The following is a 23,012-nucleotide window of genomic DNA, read 5'->3' as shown; positions in this document are numbered from 1 at the left end:
TGGGAGCCGGGCCGGCCGCCGGAGCGCGGCCGCAGCGAGCCGGAGCCGCCGCCTCCCCTGCACGCCCGCCGCGCAGCCCGCGCGCACTGCTCGACCCCGCCCGCGCCGCCTGTGCGGCCGCCGCCGCCTGTGCGCCGCCGGGCTCGTAGGGCGGGCGGGCGCTGGAGGCCGGCGCGGCGGCTGTAGCGGGCGCGGGCGGCGGCGGCGGCGGCGGCGGGGCCGCGGGCGGGGTCGAGGCGGCGATGCGGGCACGCGGCTGGGGGCGCCTGCCTGGGCGGCTGCTGCTGCTGCTGCTTCTGTGCGTGCAGGTGAGCGGGGCGCGCGGTGGCGACGGGCGCGGACGGGGCGCACCGGGCCGCTCCTCCAGGCCGGGCGGCGCGCAAGCGGCCGCGGTCCGGAGCCCTAGGAACAGCGCGAGGGTGGGGGCGGGGCAGAGGCTCGGCGACCCCGGCCCGCGCCTCCCTGCACTCTCCGCTGCCTTATTTTTAGGCGGCGCGGCCCATGGGCTATTTCGAGCTGCAGCTGAGTGCTCTGCGGAACGTGAACGGGGAGCTGCTGAGCGGCGCCTGCTGTGACGGCGACGGCCGGACGACGCGCGCGGGGGGCTGCGGCCGCGACGAGTGCGACACGTACGTGCGCGTGTGCCTTAAGGAGTACCAGGCCAAGGTGACGCCCACGGGTCCCTGCAGCTACGGCTACGGCGCCACGCCCGTGCTGGGTGGCAACTCCTTCTACCTGCCGCCGGCGGGCGCTGCGGGAGACCGAGCGCGCGCGCGGTCTCGGACCGGCGGCCACCAGGACCCGGGCCTCGTCGTCATTCCCTTTCAGTTCGCCTGGCCGGTACGTGCGCCCCTCCCCCGCACTCAGCTTCCCTGCGCGCCTCGGCGCCCGCCGCGGTCCCTTCAGCACCTGCGGCCGCGCGGGTGCGGGCGGCGCGCGCCCAGACGGGGCGGGGCCGGCAGGGGGCGCCGCGCAGCGGGCGGGCCTGGGGCGCGTGCTGTTGCGGCCAGGTTCGCGCCTGGCCACGTGGGCGCGCGGGGTACCCGGGGGCCGATGGGCTTGGGGTCGTGGCGGGGCGGGGTGGCCAGAATCTGCGTGCTCGGCGGCCTTCGGAGTGTGCCGATGTCGCCCTGCGCGTGTCTGTGCGTGGGGAGGTGCGAGGCGCCTGCGGCCCGGCAGGCTGCGCAGGCATGTGCGCTGCGCGTGCTGGGGCTGGTCTGGGGCAGGCCCTGGCGGAGCCGTCCGGGCCCGCGGCCAGCCTGCTCCTGCCCTGCAGTTTCCTGGATGCCCGGGGGCACGGACAGGCGCCTGGGACCCGCGCAGGGATGGCCTGGTGTGTGTGTGTGTGTGTGTGTGTGTGTGTGTGTGTGTGTGTGTGTGTGTGTGTGTGTGCAGAAACTGCTACAGATGGAAAGACCACCCCTCCCAAAGGAAGAGACACTAACTAGGCTCCAAGTTGTAACCCACTGTGGCACCGCCGTTTGTGGATGTTTCATTTTGCTTGTTCGTTTCTGGAATTGGGAAGCATCCTGTCTGCTTAGGGGTGGCCAGGTCAGGCAGGAACCCAAGCCTGGGCATGCTGGGAAGAAGGGTGGTGGGGATCCAGCATCAGGGGGAGACAGGCCCCGTGCCTGTGGCAGAAAGGCCTGGGAGTGGGCCTTATGGTACTTGCTTTTGTTCACTTTCTGGTGTATACTCTTACCTGATTGTCTGCAGGTATGAAATGAGGTATGGGCAGTGAATGTGGACCTAGCGTGGAGAACCAGGTTAAGAACAGCTGGCATTGGTGGGCCTGCGGGCCTGTGAATAGGGAGTGGAGTGGGGTATCAGGCAATGACCCGAGAGGTTTCCTGGGTGAGGTCTTGCGCTTGGTCCAGCTGCGAAGAGCCGTGGGAGTGGGTCTGCCTGGTGCCTTGGTCCTGAAAGAGACTTGGAGCTGGGGGCCAGGAATGGCCAAGATTGGGAGGGCAGGGTCTCCCTTACTCTGCCCTTGCTCTGAGCCCTGGACAGCTCTTTCATCCGAGGCCACCCAGCTTGTGCCTCGCATCTTTATCCTTCCCTGGAGTCCTGCTCCGTATATAGGGAATCCTCTGTTCCCATGCCTAGCCAGGTATCCTTGACCCTGGGGGCCTGCAATAGGAAATGTGCCCCTGAAATGGAAAAGGCAGGGGCAGGCCTGGGAGGGGCCCTAGGCAGTTACTATTGGCCCTGCCCCCCTCGCCCCCACAGCAGCACAGCGGGCAGGTCTGAGCAGGGCCCACAGCCTGTCATCTGCACTTGGGCCCCAGCCAGCGTGGCTCCAAATCGCTACCTGAGGATGTGTTTTCTGCTCGACTTGGCAGCAGTGGTGTGGGGGCAGGGAGGGCCTGGAGGAATGTGGCGGGCCAACGCGTGTCCCTCGTGGCTCTTTGCCCCGCTGGCCAGCCGGTTGGTGTGGGACGGGATGGGACAGGCCCTCGCCTTCTTTGGAGTCTGGGTACCTACCTGGTGTTGAGGACATTTTAACCTCCTTCGTTCTGTTCCCAGCTGGTTCCCTCAATGCCCCAGGAGTGGGCATGTTTCTGCCCTGGGTGGAGGGGTCAAAGGGTATCCTGTGTTTCGGGGGGACAGTTCTGGTCCCCCTTCTCCCCTCTCGCTGCGTGACCTGGCTGCCAGGCGTGGAGCTGGTGCCGTGATGCCAGTTCCTTGGTATTTCCGTTCTTCGGCAACAGCCCTGCGGCCAAGCTGCTCGGTTTGCCACAAGTTCAGCTCTGTCCCACAAACCAGGGTGCATTTGGAATCCAGGTGCGCACCGGAGCATTCGGCTTCTGGGAACAGCAAGGACCAGCTGAGACTTGGGCGCCTGGGTGCCAGGAGGGCCCTGTGGAAAGATGGGGTGGTGTGAAAGGTGACTGAGAGCAGGCACCAGCTTCGCACAAGTCTGCTCTGGGTGTGCCTCTGGCTCTGTACCTGCCGCGGAGCCTCTCTGAGTGAATTCTTAGATGTGGAGAGGTGCAACAACCCCCATTGGGTTGTGCGCATCATGGATGGCCCCGGGAGATGTGTGTTTTCCCCAGAGTGGCTCTGGTGCCCGCCTATACCCAGCCGAGGGGAAGCCATGTCCCACCGCACATGCTTGAGCTCTGTGGGCTGAGCAGGTGGCGGCAGAGGGTTCTGAGAGGATCAGGAACTTTCCTTTGGGGTCTGGTGGATGGCACTTTCAGGATGGCTGAGTGAGGAGCAAGGGGGTTGCTGGCCTCTCTAGCGAAGGCTTCCAGAAGAGGAGCGGTCTCTGCTGCAGGCTTTCTGCCTGACCAGCTTGCCTTTTGAGCCCAGGGGTGCGGCCCTGTTCCAGTCTGCTTCCTTGGTGGCAGGCCAGTGGTGTGTGCACTCCCAGAGCTGGAAGACGAGTAATATGGTAGAGTGTGGGCTTCGTGGCACATCGGGGGTCACGAGTGAAAGTGAGGTGGGTCCGAGGCTGACCTGGTTTCCGTGGCTCAGAAGAGCTGAGGTGGATGCCCTGCCTCCTTTTTGACTGGGACGCCTGAAGCTGGATGAGGCTGTCGGATGCCCAGCATGCTTTCTTCTGAAGTCTCCAATGTGGCTCTGTCCTGCCCAAGTCCTTCCTCTCCCCCTACTGGCTGTCCAGCACATGGCCAAATGTGTGCTAGGTGGTGTACTTGAGGGTGGCGAGGCAAAGTGGTCAGGGGAGGGCTGCCCACTAGGATGGAGGGGTGGAGGTTGTCGGGACTAATCAGAGCCGATCTGGTGGTGTGGACACAGGGCCTGGCCCCATCTGACCCAGGTGGGCTATTCTGGAATCTGTGCCTTGCATGTACACCAAAAGGCCACGCTTCCCTCCATGCCTTCTGGAGCTGTATGGGCACTGGCCTCTCCATTGCACCCATGCTAAGGTCTCCTGCCTCCCACACCATCCCCGTGAGACCCACATCCTCCTCAGGTGGAGCTAGGGGCAGGTGGTACTTCTCCTTTATGGGTTGGGTGGGGGCTTGTTCAAGGCTGTATAGTACACCCTGAAGTGGCCAGGAGGCAGAAAGAGCTAACCTGGCCAGTGGAGGATTTAGACATGGAAGTGGATGGGGCCTTTGTCCCTGGGCCCATAGAAGTGGTTGGAAAACAGGCGTGTAGTGTGATGGATGGAGAATGGATGTTGTGTATCTGGGTTGGCAGGAAGGGCACTGTGGTTTTCAAGAGTCCTCATGGTATCTGGGTAGAATGGGAGGTGGGCTGGGACAGAGACAGGTCCTGGGGGACCCAGGCAAGGGCTTGAGCTGGAGGTAGTTGGCCTTTGAGGAACTTTAATTCCAAAACCCAGAACCTGAGCTAGCCCCTGTCCACACACCCCATCCTGAGCTAGGTATGGGCATATCCATCCTGCTCCTGGGCTAGCTGCAATCCCAGATGACTAGGAGTGTTAGCTGGCTCCCTGACTTCTTCCCTCTTCACAGTGGAGCCTGGGTCCTCCAGCGGTGGGTAGGTGGACACCTAGGCAAGGCCTTGGCTGGTGTCTGATGGTGGCTGTCTGAGCTCTGGCATGGGGTGGCCTACTGTCTCTTCCTGTGGTCCTGAGACCTGGAACCTAAGAGGAGTTGCCCCTTCCCCCAACCCCTTGGGTGACAATGACAGAGGCCTAGGCCCCTCCAAAGCTCTGGTTTCGGGAAATATGTCTGTGCTTAGGGCTTCTGGCATTGGCAGCAAATGTTCTGCTCTGTCAGGGGCCCAGTTTGGATGCTGGGATAGAACCAGCCTTGCACCTGGTTTCAGGCCTGCCTTTCCTGTGTTTGCTGCTGTCCTGTTAGCTCTGTCTGAAGACTAGGTCAGGGGATTTTAATTAGGCTTGGAGTTTGACCAGACGGTGATGGACTGCGTCTGGGGGCATGGATGGGGCCAGACTTGTGGGAAGAGGCTCTGCTACATAGACCTCCAGAGGTAGGCAGGCAGGCAGATGGCCCAGGAGGGGTGGCCTAGGAGGAGGGACCAGGGCAGGTGGTAGCTCTGTCTTTCCCATAGTCCCCCAGCTTTCCCAGCCCCCACTCGCTCTGAGGCCTCAAGTTCCCACAGGCTTCCAGCCCAGGCACCATCATCCTTCTTGTCAACTGCAGGGTTTGGCTCCCCAGGCAGGGATGTACGCTGCCATTTGTAGTGAGGGATGTGGTTCAAGAGGCTGGGGGAAGGGCGGAGCTGGGGGGCCAGTATGGCAGGTGGGGAGAAGCCACAGGTGCCGCCTGCCTGCTGGCTCAGGTTCTCCCTGGATGACTTCCTGCCGTCCAGGTGTAGGGAGCCCAGCTGGCGGGCGACGGGCCCTCTTGGGCGGCGGGTGGGCCACGTCCCTGCGGGAGCAGGTAACCGGAGCCCTGGGCTCGGGCTGAAGTGGTGGTAACCCTACCTGTGTGTCTGGCGTGGGTTTCCTGGGAGTGCTCCTGGCTCATCTGAAACCCAGGTGTGTGCAGGGAATCCGGACCCAGGCTTTTACGCCTGCCTTGTGGCTAGAGCCTCTCGCTGGTGGGCTTGGCCTGTAGCAATGAAGGCAGTGACCTCAGGCTCAGCCCGGCCTTGCCCACTTAGAGCCCACCAGCTCCTACCCAGCAGCAGAGTGTGTTGTTAAACCTGTTGGCCTCAGATCCCACTGACCACCTGTTTTGATGGGAATCAGTGATGATGTCCGTGGTGGGGTCTGTGGTGCCCTGTGCTGTGGTCCCCCCTGTTCCACACTCCTGGCTCTCTTGGCCCCCCTCAGCCTCCTTCCGGGCCCCCATTCCTCTTCCTTGTGGTGATTCCTCCTTTGGGTTGTAGCCTCTTTCTCTTGGGGCTGTGTGACCTGGCCTGTCTATCACTTTCTCTGGCTCCAGCTGTTGGTTCAGGGGCTGTAGGCAATGTCTGAACTGTGCTCTGCACTTGGATGAGTGGGTGGGTAAAGGAATAGAGTAGGTGAGGCCTGGGAAGCGGGGCTGGGAGCCCAGCTTGTCACCAGGGAGTTAGACTTGGACAAAGGGAGGCTCTGAGGATGACTTTCCAGGCAGTCAGGGTGGTGTGCTGGAGTGAAGGTAGAAACTGTAGAGAGCCCCAGGGAGGCTCTGCATCCTAGCAGAGGAGGATAGCACATGGGGGTTTCTTAGGCTTCTGTGGATAGGGCTGGGAGGCCCTGTGGTTGCTGAGAGCCCTGGAAGAGCAGTTAGGATGGGAGTCACGGTGTGGGGGAGGGGGAGAAGGTTTAAGGGGGACTTAGGGGATAGCATTGAGAAACCTGGTGGTGGCTTCGTGGAGCCAAGGAGGCTTCTGGAGGGGACCAGTGGCCCTCTGCTTTTGGCCTTGCTCACAGTGGCATAGGCCCTATGTCTAAAGACAGGTGCTCAGAGGAGGTGCCAGAGTAGGAAGTGAGGGTGTCCATGCTGAGGTGCCAACAGACAGGGAACTGGACAGGTTCTCCCAGTGCCAGGCCCAGTAGGCTGAGTATGGCCGGCCGAGTGGGGAATGGGAGGATGGAAAGTTCTAGAAAGCCTAGGGCCTAGACCAGGTTAGATGGGGTTCCAGTGAGTCTGAGGGGAGGGTGTCGGAGCTGAGGAATGGCCAGTGGGACTCTTAACCATTCAGGAAAACATGAAGTTTCCTCAGCATAGCCCAGCCACAGAGGAAGGGGTGATTGGGGGACAAGGCATGGTGGGATCAGGCCACCCTCTCACGGGGGCAGGTCTTACGTTGCCAAGGTGACAGCTAACAGCAGAGCTCACCATGGCCTGGGGCAGGAGGAACAGATGGTGGGGGCTGGCCATGATTATGGGCTGAGGCTGTACTCAGCACATCTCTTGAGCCTCAGTGTCTCCCACCTGTACAGCAAGGGACCCCCCCCCCCCAACCTCTGTCCTGGGGTGATGGTTATGGGTCTCACTGCATACTCTCTGCTGGTTTTGTCTGTTGGGGCCTCTGGGTAAGCACCTCTATGTGCCTGGTGAGAGGGACTGATGGGTGGCCAGGGTACTGCCCTTGAGTGGCCTTGTTAATATATAGGACCACATATTTCCAAACTCAGGTCGGACCTCAGCGAGGTGCAGGGATGTACTCTCAGTGGAAGTGCTCTGCCCACAGATGCTTGAACCCCCCCCCCCTTCACCCTTTGCTGACTTTGGGAGCTTACACAGGTGGAGCTGAACTGGGCCTTGGGGGCCCAGGAACAAGGAGCCAAAGCTTCCTGAGAGATGCAGCCAGGGAGACCCTTCTACCTTTGAGCTGGGACATCTGGGGTCTGTAGAGGAGATGAGCCCATATTGGGGGACAGGGATGGGGATGGGAGGGAAGCCCAGAGCCTCCCGGGTCTGGGGTCTGCCCCCTGCCCCTGGAGCAGCAGCAGGTGGAAGGGAGCCTCAGGCACCTGACCCGTGGCCCTCTGTCCACAGCGTTCTTTCACCCTCATCGTGGAGGCCTGGGACTGGGACAATGACACCACTCCAGATGGTGAGTGCGCCCTGTGTTGGGAGGAGTGGGTGGGTGGAGGGAAGCCGCCAGCCAGTGAGACTTTCCCCAAGGTGCTAGGAAGCTGGCCTGCTGGGCCAGAGTGCCTGTGGCCAGGTCCGTGGTCCTCCGTCTGCTGGGGGCAGCGGCTCATACATCTTGTGCTGATGTCAAGGAGCTCTCCATCTCTGTGGCTTTGTAGAGCTTTGTGTACAGTTCCTCCATGCTGGTGTCTTCAGTGTGCTCTTTTGGTGCCCGTGTTGGTGATACAGTGGACTGGGATACCCTCAAGTGGTTCTCTGGCTTTGTGGCCTTTTTTTTTTTTTCTATCCTAGAACACAAAGCTTTGAGGGTCACCACCTCAAGGCTGGCTATCTTGGATGGTGTGTGTATGTGGTGGGGGGTCATCTCAGTCTTTTAGGGACGAGGTAGAGGAAGACAGGTAGGGAAGCCCCTCGAGCAGAGAGTGAACAGAAAGTGCAAAGGCCCAGAGGCTGCATTTGAAGATCTGGGTGGAGTTCCCGTGGCTGGGGGATGAGGGAATCAGTAAGGCTTGATCGCGCAGGCTTTGGGGTCAGTGAAGATGCTGGCTTCTTTCTGGAGATGGACTGCTCAGGCTGCACTGTGGACAGAGTCTGCAAGGCCAGAGTTGAGGCCAACAAAGAGGATGCTGTGTATACCAAGACAAGGAGGCTGAAACAGGCAGCTTGAGAGGTTAAGAGGTTCCGGCTAGTCTCGAATGTGGGGAGGCCTAGGGTGGCTGATGGATTGGACCTGCAGTTATGGTCAAATGGACCCCTTGAGACCTTCCAGAGCCATGCATGATGATAGGGAGGAAACCCAGGCCCACCAGAGAGATGTTACCAAGGATATGTGAACAGGGAGCTCAGGATAGGGGTCAGCCAAGGGCCAAGGAAGGCAATCTGGGGCCTTGACGAGGATAAGCCAATGGGCCCGAGGCAAAGCCAACGAGGAGAGCTCTATCTAGTCCAAGGCACTGAGTACCCAGCTGGGCCTGTACTAATGCAGTAGGGGGAAAGTGGAGCAGGAGGGCTCTGTGACCAGCTGCCATAGAAATCCCCAGACAACACTGGAAGGTGCTCTGCAGCCTGCTCAGGGAGCCTGCCTCAGTGTGCAGGGAGGCACAGCTCTGGGATGGTCCAGCCCACACGAATGGGGTCCTAGAATCCTGTTTTAAGATGGATCAGTAGGGTGCTTCTGGGAGCCAGATGCAGTACAGGAAGGAAGAGAGAATGGTAAACTCATGGCTGGTGTGGTGCCCAGGGGGTGTGGGAAGCTTAGGGCTTGCAGCCCTCCTGACCCTGTCTTTGTGAGAGTGGAGCGGGTGTGCTAGCTTCCAGGGCCCTCGGTCGGTCGGAGCTTCTGGCCCAACCTTCCCACGAGGGCCTGGACAGTGTCCCCACTGCGCTCTGCCCCTGGCCCCTGCAGGGGTGGCAGCCTTCCTCCGCCTGGCTGCCCCCGTTGCCCCCCGAAAGCTGCCTGTTAGGTAGGCCTGTGCTGTGTTCCTGGGGGACTGGCGGGTAGCTGATGCTGCTGGCTGACTCTGCTGCTCCCAAAGAGGAGCTGCTGATTGAGCGGGTGTCACACGCCGGCATGATCAACCCTGAGGACCGCTGGAAGAGCCTGCACTTCAGCGGCCATGTGGCACACCTGGAGCTGCAGATCCGAGTGCGCTGTGACGAGAACTACTACAGCGCAACCTGCAACAAGTTCTGCCGGCCGCGGAACGACTTCTTCGGCCACTACACCTGCGACCAGTACGGAAACAAGGCCTGCATGGACGGCTGGATGGGCAAGGAGTGCAAAGAAGGTGAGGGGTCGCCCGGGGTGGGGGTGGGGGTGGGCACGCGCATGCGCGGGGCTCGCGTGACCGAACGACGACGGGCTGCAGCTGTGCCTCCCTCTGCCCCTCTGTTTCAGCCGTGTGTAAACAAGGATGTAATTTGCTCCACGGGGGATGCACCGTGCCTGGGGAGTGCAGGTGAGCACCATGCCTGCCCTTCTCTACCTGAGTGGCTGTTGAGCCTGCAGCAGCTGGGGCACCCCGCAGGTGTTCGTGGGCCACAGAGTATGGTGCTTCATGTAGGAAGTCAGACGCCTCGGAGCCGTGGAGCTGACATGGAACCCTGCCCTTAGGAAGCCCGTGGCCACGGAGAGGGCAGTGCTGTCCTGAGCATGTGGTGTGTCCAGTGACATTTTCCCCATAGGACAGCTAGAAGGGGACAAGAGAGGTAGTCACACCACCACCCAGAGGCAGTGGCCAAGGGGTGTGTGTGTGTGTGTATGAACTCGCCATACCTATGAGGAGTCCGCCGCCCTGCGGAGCATGGCAGGATGTCACAGTGGCATGCTAGTGGGAGAGACTGGTACTGTTGCTGCAGAGGAGGGAGAAGAGGGGCCCTGTCAGGAGAGGCTTAGGAGAACCACGCAGCCACTGGGTAGGAAGAGCCTCGTAGGTGGCAATGAGGAAAAGGTACGTGGGAGGCCACAAAAGGAGGGTGATGGCCAAGCAGGGTGGAGAGGTGGGCAGGGCCTGCAGACATGCTTCGGGGCCGGGATTTGATGGTGAGTTTGGTGTAGGAGCGAGAGGGTGGCCGGTCAAGACGGACCTGCAAACCTGCCAGCTTGAGCTACTGAACAGCAGAGCTGTGGTGGCTGAGGCAGGGATGGCTGTGGGGAGGCAGGCCAGTGTGTGTGCGAAAGGGTGCTTTGGATAGGCCCAGCCTTCAGGCAGCAGATCATGTGGCGTCCAGGTTAGGTTTACAGCCGGTGGTCAGGTGGAGAGCACGGGCTGGGAATGTGGGCAGAGACTGTCAGGGGGCCGGACAAGGTACTCAAGAGTCAAAGGGAGGCCAGAGTGGGGGTCCTACAGCTTAGAGTGGAGAGTAGAAGCCCTCTGAGGCTTGTGAAGCGTTGTGGGGGTAGTGAGGCCAAGTGAGTAGGGTAGACAGCAGAGCAGAATGGGGCAGATGTTGGCACACTCAGGTGTTGGAGAATGCAGGGAAAGGGTTGGGGATGAGGGGCTCTCAGGCTGGTGGAGCCACAGCAGTAGGTCTGCCAAGGCTCTCCTGCCGTCCTGGTTCTCACCATCCCTGTTACCCTCTGAGGGGTGGGCATGCTCCGTGTGTGTTTTCGGATGAGGACAGCGGAGCCCGTGCAGTTAAGTGACTTACACAGGCATGTGCTGTTTGGTCTGGAGAAGATGGCCAGAGAGTGGGGAGTTGAGGTGGGCTGGGGAGGAGTGTGGTGGTGTTGGCTTGGGTGGTGATGTGGACAGCAGCCAGGCTGGTCCCAGGGCAAAAAGATGTATGCGCAGTGCGAGTCCCCCAGGGTCACTTGCGCACACTGTGGTTTCAGTCTTAGCAGGACTCGAGGCAGTGTGTGTGGAGCACCTGGCCCAGGATGGGCTAGTACCTTACTCTAGGAGCTTCATCCTAGGAGGGACGTGGGGCAGGATGGGCCGCAGAAATTGTCCATGGGAATGGCTCTCTGCCTGCCTCTGAGCAGTGTGGTGGAGGTGGCGTGAGCTCTGGACAGATGAGGGCCTGCCCTCAACCCCACACTCACTCCTTGGTCCAAGGTGTCTTATATTCCCTTGATGGTTGTACCAGCATCCCTGTGTGGTCAGGGCCGGGCAGGAGGGAGATGAGAGACAAGTCGGTTTCCCCACGGTGCAGAAAGGCTGTGGGTAGCACACAGACATGAACACTGGGGGAGGAAACCAAGGTAGGGGGCAGTAGGTGAGTGCCACCCGCCTCTCCCCGGGCCAGAGGGTGAGGCCCAACGGCCTCCTGCTGTCCAGGGCTCAGGTTTCAGCAGAGGACACCCCTCCCCAACCGGATGCTACTGCGGAGATGGCTGCGCTTTCCTGCCACCCTCCCCAGGCCCTGGAACTGCTGGCAGGAAAGCCACAAGGTGGGGTCTGGTGTGGGATGGCCCGCCCAGGGTGGAGAACTCGCCCTTGGGACTCAGCAGGGTCTGGGCTGAGCTGGCTGCGGTGCTCCCTGGTGGATGACCCAGCAGCCCTGCCCTGCCCTTCAACTCCCCATATCACCTGTAGAGAAGATTCCAAGCAGAGATGGGAGGCCTACTGTGGACCTGCCTTGGACATTCTGGGCTGGATCCTGGAGCCAGCCTCAGTTTCCCTATGTGAGCCTGGGTGAGCTGGGCTGATAAGTGCTTGAATGCGTGGCTCCAGGGCAGCTCAGGAAGGGCTGTGGTTTTTCCTTCTATAAAAATAACTCCTGTGGCGGGTGTCAGCATGGAAGTGACGTGGCCTGCACGTCATTCCTGCCCCACAGGACCTTAGCCTTCAAGGAAGGAGCCCCCAGAGTCTTGTCCAGGGCCCAGAGGGCAGCCTACTGGAGCCCTGTATTCTTACCTGCTGGCTCTGTGCTGGCCACCTACTTAGATCCTGAGGGGCTGCCCAGAGGGAACCTAACCCACAATGTGGGCAGAACCAGGTCTTCAGATTATGGCCTCAGCTGAGATCTTCAGCTCCACACTTTGGGCTCTCCTCTGCTCAATGTGGCCCTGCCCTAGGGCTGGCTAGGCAGCCCATGGGTTGGACTTTCCTGGGAGTCAGAGAAGCCTCTGCCCTTGAGTAGCAGTGAGGATATGGACATCACCCAAGGTCACACAGACCTTGGACCTGGGTGGCCAGGACCTCTCCTGGTGTCTCCTCATCCTTCTCGGGCCCTGGTTGCTGCTGTGGCCCCAGCAGCACCTGGTGAACAGGACCCTGGCACTGTATCCCCGGGCCTCCCCCAGCTGGGCCTTCCTTCCCGGCGCCTGCTGTGGGGCCTGGCTCAGGGCTGACTCCCAGAATAGCTCAGGGGGGAGTGACGGGACAGCTGGGCTGACCGTCTCGGCCAGTGGCCGGGAATGCCCGTGACGGCGAGGCTAGCCGGCAGGCCGCAACCCCTTCTTGGCTCAGAGCTGTTCTCTAGGGCCAGGGCCCGGTGGGGGTAGCCTGCACTTCTGTGCCTGCCTCCCATACCCCTCACTCATCTGCCCAGCTGATAGCCTCACTGCTCGGTCCCCCAGGTGCAGCTATGGCTGGCAGGGCAAGTTCTGTGACGAGTGTGTCCCCTACCCTGGCTGCGTGCATGGCAGCTGTGTGGAGCCCTGGCACTGTGACTGTGAGACCAACTGGGGTGGCCTTCTCTGTGACAAAGGTAGATGGTGGGCAGTGGGCAGGGCCAGGCCTTGAGCTCTGAAGCTGGGCCCACCCCTGAGAGCCCTACCCTTGTGCCCAGACCTGAACTACTGTGGCAGCCACCACCCCTGTGTCAATGGGGGTACCTGTATCAACGCTGAGCCTGACCAATACCTCTGCGCCTGCCCAGATGGCTACTTGGGCAAGAACTGCGAGCGGGGTACGTTGGAATGCTGTTTCTCAGGGAGCCTGGCCGAGCCCTCTTTTCACTGCCTTGTACAGTGGACCGTACCCCGGTGGACTCTGGGTCTTGTGGGCTTGGGGAAGAATGTTTGAGTTTGGTAGGCACCACTCTACTCACACTCTGGTTCTGCAGCCGAGCATGCCTGTGCCTCCAACCCGTGCGCCAACGGGGGCTCTTGCCATGAAGTGCCATCTGGCTTTGAATGCCACTGTCCATCGGGCTGGAGTGGACCCACCTGTGCCCTTGGTGAGTGTCCGGGGGCTGCACAAGGAAGGGAGTGGGCAGCACCCTCGGGGTTTGGATGGAGTGGTCGAATCCACTGCACTGTGGACACTGGCCAAGTGACAACAGATTCCCGCTTCTTTACATGGGACCATGCTTCCCTACTGCAGACTGAGCCCCATGGGGTATGCCCCCTGCTCATTGGCCATGCCCCCATAGCCCATACCCACTCCATGCATCTATACTAACTAGCCATGATCCCACATTCACTGACCACGCTCTATACCCATTTACTACTACGCCCTCCTGCTTGCTGGCCATCCCCCTGCATCTCTCTCTCTCTCTCTTTACCCCTGCAGACATTGATGAGTGTGCCTCAAATCCATGTGCAGCAGGCGGCACCTGTGTGGATCAGGTGGACGGCTTTGAGTGCATCTGCCCGGAACAGTGGGTGGGGGCTACTTGCCAGCTGGGTAAGGGCTCCCTGGGGGCCGTCTGTGCATGGGCTGTGTGCTGTGCATGTGGCTGCTGCTGCTGCTGCTGCTGCTGCTGCTGCTGCTGCTGCTGGCGGCACTGCTGGGGCTGCGGGTGCCAGGTGCAGGGCCCAGTGGGTAAGTGGGGCCTGAGCCCCACAGTTCCCCTTGTCTCATTCACAGACGCCAATGAGTGTGAAGGGAAGCCGTGCCTTAATGCTTTCTCTTGCAAAAACCTGATTGGCGGCTATTACTGTGATTGCCTCCCGGGCTGGAAGGGCATCAACTGCCATATCAGTCAGTATGGGTGGGTGGCGCAGGTGGGTGGGGCTGGGGAGCACAGAGGGCCCCCCTGACCCCGCCCACATGCCCCCTCTGCCCCTAGACGTCAACGATTGTCATGGGCAGTGTCAGCATGGCGGCACCTGCAAGGTAAGGAGGCTGCCGCGTGCCCTGCCAAGACTGGGAAGGGTGGAACGTGGCTGGAGGGGAATGGGGGTGGGGGTGCGTGAGGCTCACCCACCTACCCGTCCACACACCTAGGACCTGGTGAACGGTTACCAGTGTGTATGCCCGCGGGGCTTTGGAGGCCGGCACTGTGAACTGGAGTATGACAAGTGTGCCAGCAGCCCCTGTCGCCGGGGTGGCATCTGCGAGGACCTGGTGGACGGCTTCCGCTGCCACTGCCACGGGGCCTCTCCGGGCCACTCTGTGAGGTAGTGACCTAGCTTTGGTGGGAGAGGTCTCATGGTGTGTGCGGGGAGTGTTGCCCACACTGTCCTCAGAAGCCTGGCTGGGAGGGGCCTCATAGCATCAGCCAAGTCAGACCGGTCCTTTTTCACAAGGCCTCATGTGCTTTACGCCCTCTAATGGGGCCGCACCGGGAAGCAGCCTGCAAGAAGGTCCCCCGAAGGCAGAATCGAGTGTTTGATGGTGTGGGGTCATCATGGGTCAAGGGTGGGCCTAGGAAGGAGTGGGTGCCCTCGCCCCCGGCTGGTGCCCTCGCCCACGGCTGGTGCCCTCTCTTGTCCTGAGCTACATACACATGGTTTTGCTCTGGCCTCTGTGAAAAGAGTAAGCCTCCTGCTTGGTGGGCTTCTGAGGGGCCCACGGCGGCGTCCTGGCTTCAGGTCCAGGGAGCATGGTGGTTGGTGTTGGCTGTGGGAAGAGCCGCTCTTGGCTCGGAGGGCAACCTGGCAACATGGGGGTCAGAAGCTGGCCTTCCTGCCGGCAGGAGGAGCCAAGGCCGGATGCTGCCTGTGGGAGGCAGAGGAAGCTTGGCTGCTGTGGAGGCGAGGGCGGCAGGAGGGGGCTGGTGGCCCACAGGTGTTTCCGCCCAGCTGATGGTTCTTGGACATTCTCGGGTGGGCGGGAGTTTCAAGCTCGGCCTGGCACTGTCTGGTCTGAGGCTGAGGCCTGGCTGTCCACACTACACAGTGCTTCTCTCCAGAGCTGGACTGTTACAGATGGACACCCTCCTTTACCTGCAGGTGGATGTGGATCTCTGTGAGCCAAGCCCCTGCCTCAATAGTGCTCGCTGCTACAACCTCGAGGGTGACTACTACTGTGCCTGCCCGGAAGACTTTGGTGGAAAGAACTGCTCAGTGCCCAGGGAGACATGCCCTGGTGGGACATGCAGAGGTGCGGGATGCAGCCCCAGGCAGGGTGGGGACCCCGGGTGGAGATGGACCTGACCCCTGTCCATCTCTTTCTCACAGTGATTGATGGCTGCGGGTTCGAGACGGGGTCCAGAGCACGTGGCGTGGCGCCCTCTGGCATCTGTGGCCCTCATGGGCACTGTGTCAGCCTGCCCGGGGGCAACTTTTCCTGCGTCTGTGACAGCGGCTTCACGGGCACCTACTGCCATGAGAGTGAGTGGCGTGCGGAGTCGGTGGGGTGGGGCAAGCCGGCCAGCCGCGGGGACAGCTCACCTCACCTCTCCCACAGACATTGACGACTGTATGGGCCAGCCTTGCCGCAATGGGGGCACGTGCATTGATGAAGTGGACTCCTTCCGCTGCTTCTGCCCCAGCGGCTGGGAAGGCGAACTCTGTGACATCAGTGAGTGTGCACTCTTGCACGCCTGCCCTACCTGGACTGCCCCACTGGCTAAGGCCTGGCTCCACCCCTATGACCTACTCACTCAGCATTGTGTGCATGGGCCTGAAGTCATGGGGTGGAATCCCAGGCTCCCACGTGCTGGGGCCCAGCTCTTGCTCTTCTCCGTGAAGCCCTCCCCAGCGCCGGTGACCCCCGCTGACCGGCGTCCTCCCCCCAGATCCCAACGACTGCCTCCCCGACCCCTGCCACAGCCGCGGCCGCTGCTATGACCTGGTCAACGACTTCTTCTGTGCCTGTGATGACGGCTGGAAGGGAAAGACCTGCCACTCACGTGAGTGCCCGGGTCCCTGCGAATGAGTGGAGGGGGCTGCCTGCCGGGACCCGGCTGCTGCTGCGGTCAGTACGGCCTGCCCGCTGAGCAGCCCGACGTGCTTGCTTGCAGGCGAGTTCCAGTGCGACGCCTACACCTGCAGCAACGGCGGCACGTGTTACGACAGCGGCGACACCTTCCGCTGCGCCTGCCCTCCAGGCTGGAAGGGCAGCACCTGCACCATCGGTGAGACCCCAGCCCAGCCTGGCACAGCCCGGGGGGCTCTGCCGGCAGCGCTGCCCCTAGGCTGCCTGTCTTGCCGAGGTCTGCCCGGGGGGGGGGCGGGCATCACAAGAAGCCCTTTCTCCCTCCTTGCAGCCAAGAACAGCAGCTGTCTGCCCAACCCCTGTGTGAACGGAGGCACCTGTGTGGGCAGCGGAGACTCCTTCTCCTGCATCTGCCGGGATGGCTGGGAGGGCCGCACCTGCACACACAGTGAGCTGGAGGGGTTTCAGGTGGGGGAGGCCCGTGGGTTCTTCTTATCCTCACCCAGCTCCCCATCCCTCCTTGCAACTGCCTGGAAGACCCACTCCACCTGTCCGTCCACCTCACCATCCCCACTCTGTTCTGCCGTTTTCTGATTCAGCCCCCTGTCCCAGATCTGCAGCGTCCATCTACCTCCCCCGATCCACCACTGTGCAGTCTGGGGCTCCTGCTGAGAAATAGATCCCACTCCAGCTCTAGGCCCCCTCCTGGTGGCCTGCCTGGGGCTCCCGAACCTTCCTGGCACTTCCCTGCTGACTCTGCCAGGCTGGTATGGACAGGATAGTGTCTACCCGTGAGCCTCAGGCACGCGGGGCTGCTGCAGAGGTGTGCTGGGCAAGTGTGTGCTCAACTAACCACCCTGTCTTTCCCCTCAAATCCAGACACCAATGACTGCAACCCTCTGCCCTGGTGAGTGGCAGCCCAGGAGGGTGGGGGTGGGGGTGCAGGGCCCACTGTGGGGCACCCGTTACAACCACCCGCTCCCCTGCAGCTACAATGGGGGCATCTGCGTTGACGGTGTCAACTGGTTCCGCTGCGAGTGTGCACCTGGCTTCGCGGGTCCCGACTGCCGTATCAGTAAGCAGCCTAGGTGGATAGAAGGGGTTGGGCTGGGGGAATCTGTCCTGGGGCCCACCTCCAGCCAACCTCAGCATCAAGAGCTGGGCAACATACACATCCTGATGGGCTACGTGGCCACCGCCCTGTCCTGCCTCTCTTACATGTCTGTGTCCTACGGGATCCTAGCTCCTCCCAGAAGAGCCAGCTGCATCTTGGGAGGAGGAGCATGGGCCACGGGGTGGAATGCTCATGCTCACCCCTGACTGTGGCCGCCGCTCCGAGAGAGTGGCACACCGAGGTGGATGGAGGAGGTTGAGGGCCCGTGGGTTAGAAGGCTTCAGACTGGCAGAGTGACAGTGGCAGCAGCTGTCCCGGCCTAGGTCGCTGTGGGTGAGGTGGCCCGGGGTGCGCACGTCCTTGCACCGTCTTGCCGTTCTCACATCCTGGTTCCCCGGGTGGGGGTGCCAGCCTGCCCTGAGAAACACGTAGCCACTTTCCCTGCAGACATCGATGAGTGCCAGTCCTCGCCCTGTGCTTACGGAGCCACGTGTGTAGATGAGATCAACGGGTACCGGTGCAACTGCCCACCAGGACGTTCCGGCCCTCGGTGCCAGGAAGGTAGGCTGGCTGTGACCGTGTTGGTCGGGGCACGGACCAGATCCACCCTCCGGTGCTGGGATGCTCTGTTGAGCCACCGCCTCCTCCTCCCCACAGTGGTCATATTCAGGAGGCCCTGCTGGTCGCGGGGCGTGTCCTTCCCACATGGGAGTTCCTGGACAGAAGACTGCAACAGCTGCCACTGCCTGGATGGCCACCGGGACTGCAGCAAGGTGGGTGCAGCCCCTCCTGCAGCCCCTCCTGCACCCGCCCTGCACTCTGACCCTGAGTAATCCGAGCCTTTAGGCTCACTCAGCTATCAATAGGCTGATGCAGGGGCGGGGGTGTAGGTAGATAAGGCTGCCCACTTCTGAGGGTCATCCTAGGGGATAAACTGGGAGGGGCCTTGGGCCCACCTCTCTCCCTGTACACTTAGGGAAGTTGACGCCCGTCCCGGGCTCTGCCTCGCTCTTTCTGCTTGGACAGAAAGTCCTTTCTGGAGTGGAGTTTCGCCTGCCTCCCTGGGGCCCCCGGGTGGCGGAGACACTGGGGACTCACTGGCCCGACCATGTCTTTCCTCATGTGCTACCCGTACCTGCCTGTGGTTCCCACGTGTCTCTCCTGGGTGTGTCTTCTCCAGGTGTGGTGTGGATGGAAGCCCTGTCTGCTGTCCAGCCAGCCCAGTGCTCTGAATGCCCAGTGCCCACCAGGGCAGCAGTGCCGGGAGAAAGCCCTGGGTCAGTGTTTGCAGCCACCCTGTGAGAACTGGGGGGAGTGTGCCGCTGACGAACCTCTCCCACCCAGCACCCCCTGCCTGCCACGGACCACCCATTTGGACAACAATTGTGCACGCCTCACATTGCGCTTTAACCGTGACCAAGTGCCTCAGGTAAGTGGCCCTGGGGGACCCAGGATTCTAAAGCTTACCCTTAGAGTGATTGACTCCCATAGGTCCAGAAGCCCCTGGTGGTCCAGATGGCCATCAGTGGGCTCATTTGAGACCGCACTGAGCCCAGGTATTGTTGGGCAAGAGGGAGAGTATAGGTCCAGTCTGGGCTGCCTACTTATCCCGTGTCCCAGGGACCTAGATAACTAGGGACATAGGGACCCTAGACTGCAGGGGTACTGTGGGCCACTCTACTTTGGGTAGTGGATTGTCATTTAAAGGAACGTTCCTGATTCCGATCATGTCCTGGCCTCATCCTCTGGATGTTTAGAGCTAGCCTGCCTATTTCCTAGAACAGAGGAGCTTGGAACCCATGATGCCCATCCCGCCAACCCCTACTTTCCCTAAGCTCCTCCCATTGCCCACAGCTAGACTGGGTGGGAGGCAAAGTAGACTTCCTTTGTTCCTCTTCTGCTTCGTGGATGGAGCCCCCTCCCCGCCCCCAGCAGAGAGATGAGTGGCCTCAGATCTCGGCCCCGGGCCGTGCTAACCTCTCGCTTGTCTGTCTAGGGCACCACCGTGGGCGCTATCTGCTCTGGAATCCGAGCCCTGCCTGCCACGAGGGCCGTGGCCCGAGACCGCCTCCTGCTGCTGCTCTGTGACCGCGCATCCTCAGGGGCCAGTGCCGTGGAGGTGGCTGTGGTGAGTGTGGGTGGAGACCCGTCCTGAGCAGGCCTCTAAACCCCCAGTGGCAGTGACACTCGGGCCTCTTGTGGGACAGTGGCAAACTTGAGGAGGAGAGGCATCCACATGGCAGAATGGAGACAGGGAGCCGTGAGAGCTGAGATAGGAACCAGGTCGGCATCCCCCTGGGCACCTGGGCAGCTAAGTGGGGCCAGGTTGGGAGCTGTATCCACTCAGACAGCGGCGGCGGCGGGAAGACAGGGGCCAGAACTGTAAGAGGGACGAGCACCAAGATGGTCAGGTGGTTGGTGGTCACTGATAGCCCATGGGGTCAGTTGCTTGATGGAAAAGCAACAAGGTTGTGAGATGGGATTCTCTTGTGAAAAATGGTCCAGAGTCCAGTGGGGTCAGCAGGGAGCTTGTCCAGGTGAGGCAGTGTGTGGAGGGCGTGGAGGGCGGGGCTGGACAGAGGCGTTGACAGGCCCAGGGCAGAGAGGCAGAAATGACAAGACACGCACTAGACCGCTGGGAAATAGTTTCAGAAGTGGCACGAACAACGACTCCCAGGACGTCTTTTGCCTGGCTTCTGAAGCCGTGGACATCGGCTCTCGGGTAGGATCCCTGGCATGTGGAAGGAGGCTGGAGAGGATGTTCTGGAACTGTCCCTGAAAGAGGCAGCCTTGAGATGGCAGGGGTGGGTGTTAGCCAAGAGGAGGGTGAGGCAGGAGATCAAGATAGCCTGGTGGTATGTGGTGATGGAGGGCACAGCATTCAGGGGGGAGGGGAGAAAAGAAACGCCTTGGGTACAGGTTGGGTGCCAGGGTGGGGTCGCAGCCCACTAGTAGAGATAGAGGTACGGGACTAGTTTTGTTTTTGTAGCTCTTCAGGTGCAGAGCTGGGGGAGCTGAGCGGATTGAGAAAGGCCAGCTGTCCCCATGCAGGATAACAGGGGTTTGACAGAGGGAGGGTTGGGCCCCTCCCTAAATCTGTCTGCATCAAGATCCTACCCCAGTGACCTTCTTACTTCTTGGTCTCCAGACTTTTTGAGGTCCTGGCCTTGTGTAGCACAGACTCAGCCCTGACTCTGGCAGCCCTCTGTGCATCTGGCTAGGAACTGGTCAGGGTTTGGGCAGAGGCCATGGCAGGCGCCCCGGAGGATACCTTTGGGCTGCGCCCCAAGTGTCATCCTCTGCTACAGTCTTTCAGCCCTGCGAGGGACCTGCCTGACAGCAGCCTGATCCAGAGCACGGCCCATGCCATCGTGGCCGCCATCACTCAGCGGGGGAACAGCTCACTGCTGCTGGCGGTCACTGAGGTCAAAGTGGAAACCGTTGTTATGGGCGGCTCTTCCACAGGTGAGCTGGGGTGGCGGGGCTCCCAGACTTCAGCCACTGGGAGTCTGCCAGGTAGCCGCTGCTCAGAGGGGTGGGGCAGCTGCTGCCACCCAGTTCTGTTCTAGAAACCGAACCGAAGGGATACAGTGGTGCTTACTGCCTCTCCTCCCACCTAGGTCTATTGGTACCTGTTCTGTGCAGCGTGTTCAGTGTGCTGTGGCTTGCCTGCGTGGTTATCTGCGTGTGGTGGACCCGAAAACGCAGGAAAGAGCGGGAGAGGAGCCGGCTGCCGCGGGATGAGAGCGCCAACAACCAGTGGGCCCCGCTCAATCCCATCCGCAACCCCATTGAGCGGTCAGGCAGCAGTGGCCTGGGCGCCGGGGGCCACAAGGACGTACTCTATCCGTGCAAGAACTTCACACCGCCACCCCGCAGGGCAGGCGAGGCCCTGCCCGGGCCAGCTGGCCACGGGGCCGTTGGGGAGGACGAGGAGGATGAGGAGCTGGGCCGTGGAGATGGGGACTCCCCAGAGGCAGAGAAGTTCCTCTCACACAAATTCACCAAAGACCCCAGCTGCTCCCTGGGAAGGCCAGCCTGCTGGGCTCCGGGGCCCAAAGTGGACAACCGCGCGGTTAGAAGCACCAAGGATGTGCGCTGTGCCGGCAGGGAGTAGGCCGGCTGCCAGGCTGGCACCCAGAACCCTTGCCGGCACTAAGATGCCTGCCGGACCATGGGAGGCCAAGGCCGTGTGCATAGTTTCTTTATTTTGTGTAAAAAACAAAACCAAAAACCAAAAAACAAATGTTTATTTTTTACGTTTCTTTAACCTTGTATAAATTATTCAATGGCTGTCAGGCAGAAAACAACGGAGTATTCTCGGATCATTGCTATTTTTGTAAAGTTTCCGTGTCCGCACGCACCGTGGCAGGAGAGCAGGGCGTGTTTGTGTTCTCACCAAATCGTATAATGTTTGTTACCACAGGCTGTCGCTGTTTACAGAATCTTCTTTTTTATTCCTCATTTGGGTTTCTCTCTGGCTTGAGGCCCAAAAGCCCACAAGACCTGTGGGCTGGGCTGTGACTCTCAGTGAGATCTGTGGCTTTCAGTGTGGCCCATGGCTCTCAGTGGGACCTGTGGCTGACAGTATGGCCTGAGGCTGTCAGTGGGACTGTGGCTGTTGTCTTAGCTGTAGCTCTCAGTGGGACCTGTGGCTGTCAGTGGCACCCGTGGCAACTGGCCTGGCCTATGGATGTCAGTGGGACCTGTGGCCGTTAGGAACATCTGTGGCCATTGGCTTGTGGCTGTGACACTCACGGCCGCCGGTGGCACTGGCTGCTGGGCTGGCCTGTAGCTGTCCGTGGGACCTCTGGTGGCCCATGTGATGCTGGTTACCATAGCTGTTGGTGGCGCCTGTGGTTGTCAGTGGGGTTGGAGGTCATTGGCGTGGCCTAAGGCCGGCGAGCAGACCTGGCCCATGCCTCGGCTAGCCCCTCCAGCCTGCTGTCCTTGCTTCCTCCTGCCCAGAACTCTCCAGAGATCTCCAACTGTGCTTTCAGAAGTGCTCTTCCCAACTGCTCGGTCTCCCTCCCGGGATGGCGGCAGTCTTGAAGCTTGTGACAAGTGCCTTCACACAGACCCCCTCCCAGCTGTCAGCGTTTGCCGTGGGCACCAGGCCGCTGCCCACCTGCCGGCCCCGGCCACCCTCCTTGTGAAAGTGCATTTCTGTAAATATGTACATATTAAATGAATCACTCTGTATATTTGATTTAATAACTTAAACGTTTTGGCCTCCCTGTTCTTTGGGTGATGTTCCTTTTTTTCTGCTTGTAGTTGGGGCACAGGAAGAGGCAGGGCATGGCCTGGGTGTTGGGCCATATTAATGTGGGATCTTTGAGGTCAGATGGTCCTGACCCTGGCGCAGCAGGCAACTTGGGCCTCAGGCATTGCTGGAGTCCTGTAGTAGCTGACACCTGTTCAGTGGTACCCTCCTGGGGATAGGGTGTGGGGAGTGTGGGTGCCTGGCCTTCTACCTCTAAACATAGCTAAGAGAGGGCTTTATGAAATAGGAAACTCTCATCAGTGATGAACTCACAAGGTCTAAGAAACCCCTGGTCAAGTTAGAGAGAAGGAAACCCAAGAAAGAATCAGACTTCTCTGCCCCCTTGTCTTTCTATCTCATGTGGGAAGAGCCTTAGGGCTGAGTGTTGGGAGCCAGCCCTGGGGCCACCTGCCAGTTTGTACACAAGCTGCTTACTCCCTCTGAGGGGCAGAGGCTGGCCTAAAGTAAAGAGCAAAGCCAGATTTCAGAGCTACTCAGAGCAGGAAGACGGCTTAGTTCTTGAGAGGGAGGTCTCACCCTACTTTTTGCTGGGTGAACAGACTGGCCTGGCCACTGCTGCTCTTTCCCCCAGGGATACCTTGTACCATTTCTCTGTACTGCAGTGCACATGATGAGTGTCTCCATGGTCCCCG

At 60.8% G+C, this 23,012-nt stretch overlaps 1 protein-coding gene across 1 annotated transcript; it reads left to right on the top strand.

Annotated features, from left to right (window-relative positions):
• The first annotated feature begins 207 nt into the window (after positions 1 to 207).
• Jag2 (jagged canonical Notch ligand 2) lies at positions 208 to 22,336 on the top strand. The gene is given in 27 exon segments (XM_052739140.1): positions 208 to 308; positions 490 to 840; positions 7,392 to 7,449; positions 9,026 to 9,277; positions 9,388 to 9,448; positions 12,514 to 12,644; positions 12,726 to 12,845; positions 13,002 to 13,115; positions 13,451 to 13,564; positions 13,748 to 13,861; positions 13,950 to 13,996; positions 14,108 to 14,249; positions 14,252 to 14,280; positions 15,055 to 15,205; positions 15,283 to 15,435; positions 15,512 to 15,625; positions 15,843 to 15,956; positions 16,068 to 16,181; positions 16,314 to 16,430; positions 16,862 to 16,889; positions 16,972 to 17,057; positions 17,544 to 17,657; positions 17,754 to 17,869; positions 18,277 to 18,525; positions 19,093 to 19,224; positions 20,405 to 20,561; positions 20,717 to 22,336. Coding segments are annotated over 27 exon segments (3,741 nt in total). The 5' UTR covers positions 208 to 242; the 3' UTR covers positions 21,214 to 22,336.
• The last annotated feature ends 676 nt before the right edge of the window (positions 22,337 to 23,012 follow it).

Source organism: Peromyscus californicus, unplaced genomic scaffold, assembly GCF_007827085.1.
Source record: "Peromyscus californicus insignis strain IS unplaced genomic scaffold, ASM782708v3 Scaffold_15__1_contigs__length_86483966, whole genome shotgun sequence".
NCBI lineage: Eukaryota > Metazoa > Chordata > Mammalia > Rodentia > Cricetidae > Peromyscus > Peromyscus californicus.
The sequence above is the reverse complement of the archived record's forward strand: the minus strand, read 5'-3'. Positions and strand labels throughout refer to the sequence as shown.